The following is an 11600-nucleotide window of genomic DNA, read 5'->3' on the forward strand; positions in this document are numbered from 1 at the left end:
GGGAGACAGAGAGACAGGGGAGAGAGAGAGACAGGGAGAGAGGGAGACAGGGAGAGAGAGAGACAGGGAGAGAGAGAGACAGGGAGAGAGGGAGAGAGAGAGAGACAGACAGGGAGAGAGGGAGACAGGGAGACAGACAGGGAGAGAGAGAGAGACAGGAGAGAGGGGAGAGAGAGAGAGACAGACAGGGAGAGAGAGAGACAGGGAGACAGACAGGGAGAGAGAGAGAGACAGGGAGACAGAGAGACAGGGAGAGAGAGAGACAGGGAGAGAGACAGACAGGGAGAGAGAGAGAGGAGAGGAGAGAGACAGGGAGAGAGGGAGAGAGAGAGAGAGAGAGACAGGGAGAGAGAGACAGGGAGACAGAGAGACAGGGAGAGAAAGAGACAGGGAGAGAGGGAGACAGGGAGAGAGACAGACAGGGAGAGAGAGAGACAGGGAGAGAGACAGACAGGGAGAGAGGGAGACAGGGAGACAGAGAGACAGGGAGAGAGAGAGACAGGGAGAGAGAGAGACAGGGAGAGAGGGAGACAGGGAGAGAGACAGGGAGAGAGAGAGAGACAGGGAGAGAGACAGGGTGAGAGAGAGACAGGGTGAGAGAGACAGGGAGAGAGAGAGACAGGGAGAGAGAGAGACAAGGAGAGAGAGAGACAGAGAGCTGGACAATAACGTCTCTGTGTCAGACAGACGAAGGTCCAGATGTTTGCTGTAAACATGCAGCTGAGCTCTGCAGAAAGATCAGAACCAGCAGGGAGGCAGCAAGAAATCAAAACTAAAAATAATCTCATAATTTAATGCCTAATCTGTCCGTTACTCCACAATCTGCAGGATCACTGGGCAAAGAAAATTTCTAGAAAATCCAAAAAACAAGAGAATCAGAACAAACCGACATAAAATCACAAAATATGAGAGAAACAAATGAAAAATTTCAACCATTGGAAGTAAATAGAATCAGAAATAAAAGAGTGCCAGAATTTTCAATAAAAAAGTCCTGGTTCTGACCCGGTTCTGACCCATTCAGGTCCTGTTCTGACTGTATTTTACCCACAGGAGTTAAAAACAATCTGGACGTGTTTGATTTGGTCTAAGCTGTAATTTTTCCTCCCTGCAGCTCGAATTGTTTTCATGTGTAAACTCTGTCCTGAGGCGACGACAGCAGGGAGGCACACCCTGAACCTCACACACACACACACACACACACACCCTGAACCTCACACACACACACACACACACACACACACACACACACACACACACACACCCTGAACCTCACACACACACACACACACACACACCCTGAACCTCACACACACACACACACACACACACCCTGAACCTCACACACACACACACACACACACACACACACACACACACACACACACACACACCCTGAACCTCACACACACACACACACACACACACACACACACACACCCTGAACCTCACACACACACACACACACACACACACACACACACCCTGAACCTCACACACACACACACACACACACACACCCTGAACCTCACACACACTCACACACACACACCCACACACACACCCTGAACCTCACACACACTCACACACACACACCCACACACACACCCTGAACCTCACACACGCACACACACACACACCCACACACACACACACACACACACACACACACCCACACACACACACACACACACCCTGAACCTCACACACACTCACACACACACACACACACACGCACACACCCTGAACCTCACACACACACACACACACACACACACACACACACACACACAAGTTTGCGCAGCTATCTTTGCGGGGACTTTCCATTAACTTTCATTCATTTCTACAGCCTAACCCTAACCATTACATATCTAACCCTAACCAACCAAAACTCAATTCACACCTTAGTCCTAAATCTGACCCCTGACCCAAAAACAGCGTTTCGCCTTGTGGGGCCCAGGCTTCGGGCCCCACAACGTAGTGTATGTCAGGAAAATGGTCCCCACAAGGCATTAGAAACAAACACACACAGAGGCAGAGAGACACGCCCGATTTGTTCCTGTTGCCGTGCCAACGCCACACCTGTGAGTGTGTTCTCTCAGTCATAATTTAGTTACTGGTTCTGCTCTTTGGACTTTAGTCACGTTCCGACCAGAACCTTCTGATTTGTCTCAGTTTGGTGTCAGAGCAGCAGAGACGATAATAACAGAAGGAAAATGATTTTTTTTTATCTGCTGGGTTTGGAAACATACCAGTCAGCTATACTGGTCCCAGTATTGACCAGTTACAGACTGAAATCTGAGTGAACTGGGAATCATCAATAGAACCACGCCTGGGTTAGGGTTAGATATATAATGGTTAGAGCTGCCAATAAAAAGTATTAACCTCTTTAATGTTTGACCCTCTTTATCGATACTGAGAAGATCCACAGCTCTACATTATGATGTCACCAGATGACCTTTGACCCCATCCAATCACTGAACAGATGCTGAGAACAGATAAAACTTTCTCCAGCTGAACAGAAACAAAACTGAAGTTATTATCTTTGGACCTAAAGAGGAGCGATCTAGATGTATAGATCTATATTCATAGATCTAGAGTCAGGTTCCGTTCTAGCTGGAAGCTAAAGATCAGGCTGACCTCTGACCTCTCTCTCTATTTTTTGAAAACCTAACTTTATTATTTTTCTTAGCAGCATAATAACAGCCACAGTCGTTCTTGTTTTCCACTAACTGCTGCTGAACATCGTCCAGCAGGAACCATTTCCTGCAGATCCAGGAGCTTCAGGGTAAATGTCTCCTGTTTGGTCTGGGAGGAGGAACGTTTAATTTTTACTGCTAAAAGCTATTTAAAAAAACACAAAATAATTAATTTTGTAATTGACAGGGCCCATTTTTTAAATTTCTATGAACAAAAAAATAAATTGTGGAGGCCCCCTGTTGGTCAGGAGCCCTTTGAATTGTCATAACTTTCCCCCCATAGGAGCCCCTGCTCAGAGATCCTGAAGCTTGAAGCATTCCTGTGGTTGGTTCTTGTATTTTTTTTCCCTCAAGTTGTAAAAGAAGCTGCTCTTTCTACAGAAACCAGCTTACTGGTTACCAGTTTGCTTTGTGTTACACCCAGTGCCAGTAATGATCCTTTATGTTGGGAATCCGGGGTTTTGGTTTCTGTGGGGTTTGTTATCCACCAGAGGGCGCCAGGAAACCGTCTCCAGTTGGAGGGCGTGGGTCCAGGTGCTGATCACTCACACCTGATCAGTCTCTCATCAGCCAGAGTTTAAAGGGAGCTGTTGCCAGTTCTGAGTGTTTTCCTTCCATGGTTCTCTAAGCCGCGCTATGCTAGCCTCTACAAGCCTCTACATCAGGGGGGCCCATAGTGGGTCCTGGAGGCCCGGCGTCCTGGATGTTTTAGTTCTCTCCCTGGTTTAACGCACCTGGACCAAATGGTGGCTGTTAGAAGGCCTAAGAAGAACTTTGACAAGCTGAAAAGTTTGTTACTACCATCAGGAAGAGAACTAAACCGTGCAGGATGCCGGCCCTCCAGGACAGACTTTGGGCTCCCCTGCTCTACAGCTTCGCTGCTTTAGTGTCTTGTCAAGTGCAGTGCTTGTTGGGACAGACGGTATTCTTTGTTTTGACTTGTTTCTTGAAAAACTAAAAGTCCTCTAGTGGCCTTTAGTTGAAAGTAGTGATGGGTAAATGAGGCGTCATGTATCGTTTCGACCCAAAGCAAAACTGTATTGATACTGTGTCGATGCTGCGTCACTGAATACTGACACCTGCTGGACATTAAAAATCTCTACAGGCAACGTAGATGACAGGCTGATTTGATGACCTAGTCTATACAATAAGATTTAAGTCATTGTATTTTATTGTATATTATATATTGTATTATTTCATATCTTCAGTTAAATTCAAAATATATTTGATATTCTTCGATACAGTCAATAAATAATGTGAACATGAACCAAGTGATGAAAATGAAAGTGAACATGTTTGGAATGAGGATGATGGTGGACTGTTTGTTTTTTCCCACAAATCTTCATTTAAAAAAATAAGTTTTTCCAACATTTTGTAATTTAGTCTGTTCTGGGTTTTTTGACACAACTTCTCCTGCTGTAGACAAAACTTACGTAAACAATACATTTAAATGAAATAATTTATAAAAAGCAACTGAGTAATTTGTAGAATGGCTGCATACCTGAGTTTATCCAGGTGTATCTGCGACTTCATTCTCATGCTTTGCCCTATAAAGCCTCAGCATTGAGGAGGTGAATTTATTTAAATAAGACATTTCTGTCAAACATGTGCGACACTTAACCTGCAGAACATAATCTGAAAGTAAAGTAAGACTGAATTTCAGCTGAATTTGGATTCAGAAAGATCAAGTACAAACTGAAAAGAACCGGATGAAACAACGAAATGAAAACTTGTTTTCCGATGTAAGATCAGATCAAAATGGCCCCACACTGCGGAAAACTTTCGTTTGCCTTCAGGCTCCATAGTTGATGCCGTACAATAAAAGATAAAGAATCTTTTTGGTAAATGCATCCTGTTGACAGATTCGCTTCCTTATAAACACAGTTTGGCGCCTCAGCGTCATTTCAAAACAGTTTCTGTATCGGTCACATGACTTGCTGAAATCAATATGCGCACCGACGCGGGTTTTGGTCTATGGGCTTGATGCATGAGGGGATGCATCGGTGTTGCCGGACCCATCACTAGTGGACAGGAAAGTGGGTAATGACCGAGGGGAAGACCTGCAAATGTCGCCAGGCTGGAAATGGAACCTGGGACCTCGGCCACCAGGACTAAGGCCTCCATACGTGGGTCACAAACATTCATTGAATTTTTAAGGCAACATTGAATGTTGGTGAGCTCTTTAAGCGTTTCCTGGTGAACTGTGAGGGTCTGTTGCCCAGAACCAAACTGATGACAGTCATGTGTGCTGCCTTTTGTTTTCCTGAAGCCATCCCACTTCGAAAGATCACAGCACCTGCCACAGGCAGCCAAGGCGCTAATGAAGTTCTTAACATTTGGTCTGAGCAATTTTCAGTCTAAACTCTTTAATCAGACTCTACATTGTGGCAACAGTGAAACCACTCCTGAAGTTCAATATCAAAATTGTTTCTTGACTGTTGAATATCGACACCATGCCAACCCTTGTTCAGTTTCCACACAACAGTCAAGTTTGTGGTTCAACTAGTACAACAGGAAGAATGTTTTAGTGTGGCAACAGTTCCCACCTGGGGCTTTATGCTCTAGCTCGGGCGAACTCGGATAACTCTGTAGTATTAAAGCCAGTAAACCAACTGGACTCAAAACATTTATATACTGGCTCTTTGACTTGATATTGACAAGGTCAATATCTACATGAAACAGCTTTGATCTAAACCTTTTATTTATATCATACTGTATATTAAGAGTGAAATTAAGAGACCACTGCACTGTTAGTCCACCAAATATTGTTTTCTGAGCTCTTCCTGAGTTAAAACATTAGCATTTGTCATGAATTGTTTTGGTTGCGTTCTCATTTTCTGCAAATAAATGCTACATTTTTGGTCAGAATTTCAGAGACATGTTGTGGTTCATAGAATAAAAGAACAACCAGTGTTGTATAAAGTACTGAAATCTCAGAGTCAAGTAAAAGTATAAGTACCTCTCCAAAATACGACTTTGGTAAAAGTCCAAGTCACTGACTGAAATGTTACTTGAGTTAAAGTCTTAAAGTATCTGAAACTTCTTGTACTTAAGTATGGAAACTACTGTAAAAATGGATGTACTCAAGTAATGTAATGAAAAGTACAAGTAAAAAGTAAAACAAAGCAAATGCAGTTTGAATGACATTTTTTATATTTTGGTAAACTTGTCAAATACACTTAAAAATAATGTACCCAACCAAGTGCAGGCAAAATTAAACCTGCTAATAAATTGTTCCAGTTTTAAAGAGTAGCACATGTTAATGGTTTGTGGTTTTGAACTTGCATGCCTTTCCTATATTCGTTAAATTTAGTCTAAATTGCTATCGCTATGGCTTCTGTCCCCCTTGAACAGAGGAGTCTAGGTAGCCTGCTACAGTCAACATTAGGCCTAAGCTAAATACACCACGTATGGAACTGAAACAATGCCAAACAAAGTTCATTTATGGTCAACGTTTCACAATACAGTAGTGTCTAGTGACCAAGCTATAGTTACTGAAACAGGAGGATTATAACCATTTCATAAGAAGTTACCTCGATGTGTTTCTTCAAGTTGGACGGGGAGTTTTTGTAAGATAGAATTTCCACATCTTCGCGCAGGAATAACATAAACTGCATGCGGTACGACGAATCTTTAACACCCACGAAAGAGTATATTGTGTTTAAATAAGGCCATGGGCTCTCGTCACCAGCTGGTGGTTCCCCTGTAGCCGTGTCCGACGTAGTTGCAGTCGTTGTGGTCTCCGTCTCCTCCTCCATGTGGCTGCTGCTGATTGCGAGACTTGCTTTGTGTTTAATGGGAGAAGCTAAACAGGTGTATCCTATTGGTGGTGATGAACAAGCCCAGGCAAGCAGGCTACCGACTTTGTTCGGTAGCCTACTTGCTACTTGCTAATCAGTAGGTGGGGTCAAAACACTTTGTTTCTCTCTCTCGCTTTTTTGTAACGAGTAACTAAACCACACATTGAAAATGTATCGGAGTCAAAGTACGCAATTAAGTTCGGAAATATAGTGAAGTAAAAGTGAAAGTCATAAAAAATGTTCATACTCGAGGAAAGTATGAAGTACTCCAAAATATACTTAAGTAAAGTAGTGAAGTATTTTTACTTCGTTACTATACAACACTGAGAACAATGTTCATTTGACTCAAACATGTACCTTGAAGTTTTAGCATGAGCTGTGCTATACAACCTTCAGTACATAATGCACTTCTTAATTAATTTTCATTAAGACAGCACTTATAGATAAACATAAAAGAGAAAACAATTCTAGGAAAAACAGGTGGAGTCAGAGGTGGAGCTCCACCTCTAAATACTTTAACTTCACATAGACACATTAAAGTGAAACCTGTCAGAACATGAGCACAGCTGGAGGCCAGACAAACAAACTCAGCAGCTGAATCAAACACTGGTGAGAACGACCCAGGATATTTGTTGAGTTTTAGCAAGGAAGCACAGGACGCAGCACAGCAGTGAGTTTCAGCAGTGGAGGGAAGCTTCCCGAAAAGCTGTACTGACAATTCAGTAGCAATACTTGTACAAGTAAAAAGTAGCGATCCAAGACAGATCTTCGATGGACAGACGTACCAAGGCAGTTCAGAGAAATCAGTGAAAGCTACAGTCAAGCTTTTGGACTGAGAGGAAGCCAGAGTTCCCAGAGGACAAACAGAAAATGCAACCTTTGTTTTCATGTAATCAGCTGCCATCCTGCAGTTCAATCAATCAGTGAATTTATAAAGACAAAAGTTAAAAAAAAGGATTTATATTTTTTCACAATTCAAGAATAATTTCTAGGCTGTAATTTTTCATTACAGAGTTTCTTTCAATATTATGCTGAGTGAAGAAGTCGTGAACCAGACCTGATATTTAACAGAGACGGTTCCCTCTCAGTTGTTTGGGAACAGTTTGCATCTGCTGCTTTTTGTGTTTGTGTTCTACAACCTTTGTTGGGACGATGTTCACATTGTTCTGTTGAAGTCCTTGCAAAGTTGCAGCGTGTTGAAATACTTATTTTCTTCAGTGTGTGTTGTTGATTGAAGTCAGTGATAGTCAAACCAGACCATTCTACTTGTACAATAGTAAATACATTAAAATGTCCTCTAGAGTTTCATCCTGTTCCACTGAACCAGTGGAACAGGATGAATATTTTTGTCTTTAGGAACCGTTCAGGCCTGAAGCTGGAGCCTCAGCTTACTGCTTATTAAAGGAGAGAAGAACCTTCAGCTCTCACTGAAATGGTGCTGGAAAATTCATTGTTTATGCCTCCATAATTATAAAGATAATAAAGCACATAAGAAAAATGTTGGTGAAGATTCTCAGTGATCCTGAACATTATAATTTTGAGATTTGTGTATGAAGGAAACTGAACTTCTCTTGTTAACTTGGAGACGTTTCCCTTCTCATCCAAAAGACTTCTTCAGTTCTGAAATTCAGGTTGGGAGAATCAAATTTATAGGATGTAATCAGGAATGATCACTGATGGAGGAATATCTAATATCTATTGTTGTCCCCAATGAGAACCTAAGCCTTCAGGGTTATTAGACTGGCCAGGGTCTCGTGACCTTGATGGTCTCATTAGTATCTAGGAAAAAATACCAACTTATACTGATAATGAAATGAAACAGATTTGATTTTATTTTCATTTTATCCATTAGTCTTTGAGGCCTGAGGTGTCAGCCATGTTTAATTTTGCCCTTAACTCATTCTGCATTTCATTGTTATGAATTATACTTTATTACTTGGTGGCACGTATGAAACGCGTGGAAACAAACCCAAGTGCCTGAACGAATGACTACCTCATCTCATGCGCAGAACAAGAACTACGGCATCTCTAAAAGCCCAATATTACTGTGTGGACAGTCAATATTCGACAGTTAAGCTAAATGAAAGATAAATACTTCATAGTACAAACCACGTAGTGAAAATAGCATTATAAATCATTTGATAATTATATATTATTTTTCCATAATGACAGGTGAAGCTCTGCCTCCCCTGACCTCACCTCACTGCATGTGATTGGCTGATTTGATATTTGTGTTAATGAGCAGCTGGACAGGTGTACCTAATAAAGTGGCCAGTGAGTGTATACTGAATACAGAATACAGAACCTAAACCTAAAAAATCTGAAAATATAGAAATAGATTAAAGGTGTGAAAAAAGAATTTCAGATGTCTGAATCTCATAAAACTCTACAGTGAGAGCATGTTTATGCTATAGCATGTCTAGTATAGAAAATGCTTGGATGGATATCTATTCCTCAACCTTCCACACATTCAGCATATTTTAATTATATTATCTCTGACCGCATGCAAGGCAGTGAAAATCTTTAATTTTCACAGAATTAATAACATTCTGCAATAAAAAGTCGTGTTTAGTCTGTATAAACTGCTGTCCAGCCTTATTTTCTTGTATCACAAACAGATTTTGTTTCACTGTGTTTTATGCTTTTGTTCAGAGTGAAGATGAAGAAAGAAGACATCTTGAACACTTTGGAAGAATTAAGTCAGGAAGAGTTTGATAAATTCAGGTGGTTCCTGCAACAACCTGAGACTCTTCCTGAACACAGAGCAATCAAGAAAAAACACCTGAAACCCTCGACATTGTGGACTTGATGATGCAGACTTACACACTTGATCGATGCAGGGAGATGTTCTTCACGGTTTTAAAGAAAATTTTAAAAAATGACCTGCGGAACAGATTGTTAAAAGATTGGATGGGGGAGACGGAGGCTGAAGTTCAGGAGATGATCCAGGAGAGACGACTGAAGATCCAGGAGATCAGAGAGTCGGTGAAGATCAGTAAAGATGCTGCAGACAGAGAGAAAGCAGAAGGTGTTCAGGTCTTCACAGCTCTGATAGAGTCTGCTGAGAGAGGCCTGAAGGAGCTCCTCAAGGAGATCCAAGACAAACAGGAAACTACAGAGAAAGAGGCTGAAGACTTCATCAGAGATCTGGAACAGGAGATCTCTGAGCTGAAGAAGAGGAGCTCTGAGGTCAAGCAGCTCTCACAGGATGAAGATCACCTCCACCTCCTCCAAAGATTCTCCTCCCTGAAAGATGCTCCACCCACCAAGACCTGGACAGAGGTCAGAGTTCATCCACCATTATATGAGGAGACTGTGGTGAGAGCTCTGGCTCTGTTTGAGCAGAATAAGGAGAAGATATTGGAGATGAAGAGGATCCAGCAGTTTGCAGTGGATGTGACTCTGGATCCTGATACGGCTCATCCTAACCTCATCCTGTCTGATGATGGAAAACAAGTGAAACATGGAGATGTGAAGAAGAAACTTCTAGACAATCCAGAGAGATTTTCTCTGTTTCCTAATGTTTTAGGACAGCAGAGTTTCTCTTCAGGCAGATTTTACTTTGAGGTTCAAGTTAAAGGAAAAACTAAATGGACTTTAGGAGTGGCCAGAGAATCTGTTGACAGGAAGGGAGACACCATTCTCAGGCCTCAGAACGGTTTCTGGGCTGTTGGGTTGAGAAATGGATATGAGTACTTAGCTTTTGTTGGATCTCTAATCCGTCTCCATCTCCATCCTGGTCCTCAGAAGGTGGGGGTGTTTGTGGATTATGAGGAGGGTCTGGTCTCCTTCTATGATGTAGATGCTGCAGCTCTGATCTACTCCTTTACTGGCTGCTGCTTCAAGGAGAAACTGTTAGAGATTTTTTGGTATTATCATTTTATTCTTACTTTAGTTCACATTCAGCCTATAGATCATTGTGATTTTCTGTTTAAAGTGTTCTCTTCCTTACGTGTGTATGGAGTGAACACTACTATTTCAACTTTACGCACCTCCTAATTTAGTAACTACCTGTGAGCAGTCATATTTTGTTTTATTGACAGTACTGACCGAGATTTGAACCGGGCTCAGACTTTTGATCAGATATCACATCTGGACCTGGGTTGTTAGATGTTTGGGTTAGAAGCTTTACGACCTCTGTTGTTTTTCCTGACTGCCCCCTTGCCTGTCCTTCTTAGACAATAAAAACAGGAGCTCATGTGAGAGCAGATCAGAACGCTCTGTAAATTGCTCGGAGGAGAAGTTTGGCAGAGCCTTCCCTTTTGCAAAAGCTCCACGTAAAATTCATATACGTTGTCTGTGGTTCTTTCTTTTATTTAGGTTCGAAAGGAAAATACCTATCAAAACTCTACCCATACTTTGGTCCTGGCCTTAATGATGGAGGTAAAAACTCTGCTCCTCTGATCATCTGTCCTGTTGACCAGGCGGGTTGTTGATCTGATGAATCTCCATGAAGAATCAATCTGAGACTCTGCAGTAAAATCCTAATATGATCACCTGATTAGCTCAGCTTTAAATTAAGCTCCTCTCATATCCTCAGATCTTACATCCATCTAGAACTTCCTTTATATATTATTTATAAAAGTACTTATGATCAGAGAGAAAACATAAAACAAAGTTATATTAAAGAAGCAGCAGCAGTTGTCCTTTAGTTCCAGATCCAGTCTGTTGTTCTGCTTTAAAATATAAAACTAGAAACTCAAAGAAACTAAATTAAAGCTAACAGTGAAATAAAACTGAAGGAAAAACTCATAACTAATCATATGAAAACAGTTATTCACTGTAAACATTATGTGTTAAAGCGGTCCGGCTGATACTTTTATAACTGGGCCAGTTAGAAGCAGGTTTTATTCCCGGTTCTGGACCAGAACCAAAACCAGTCACATGTTCCTCCTGCCGCCATTTTTATTGTTTCTAACTGAACTGTTGGTAGAATCACTGAGTAAAAGTGACATATATGGAGAATCATTGATTCTATTTCAGTGTTTTTATCTCGACTATGTTGTGTTTAAATGTATTTCTTGACTTTATTGAAACTTATTTTAACTGATGCTCAGATTAATTCTGTATCTTATTCTGGAGAAACTGGTGTAACTAATAATGG

The 11600-nt window shown here is 41.5% G+C and overlaps 1 protein-coding gene across 1 annotated transcript; it reads left to right on the plus strand.

Moving 5' to 3' along the window:
- The first annotated feature begins 7039 nt into the window (after positions 1-7039).
- On the plus strand, positions 7040-11109 carry LOC114145979 (E3 ubiquitin-protein ligase TRIM21-like). The gene is given in 3 exon segments (XM_028019699.1): positions 7040-9282; positions 9285-10344; positions 10839-11109. Coding segments are annotated over 3 exon segments (1302 nt in total). The 5' UTR covers positions 7040-9134; the 3' UTR covers positions 10933-11109.
- Positions 11110-11600: the final 491 nt, after the last annotated feature.

This window comes from Xiphophorus couchianus, chromosome 6, assembly GCF_001444195.1.
Source record: "Xiphophorus couchianus chromosome 6, X_couchianus-1.0, whole genome shotgun sequence".
NCBI lineage: Eukaryota > Metazoa > Chordata > Actinopteri > Cyprinodontiformes > Poeciliidae > Xiphophorus > Xiphophorus couchianus.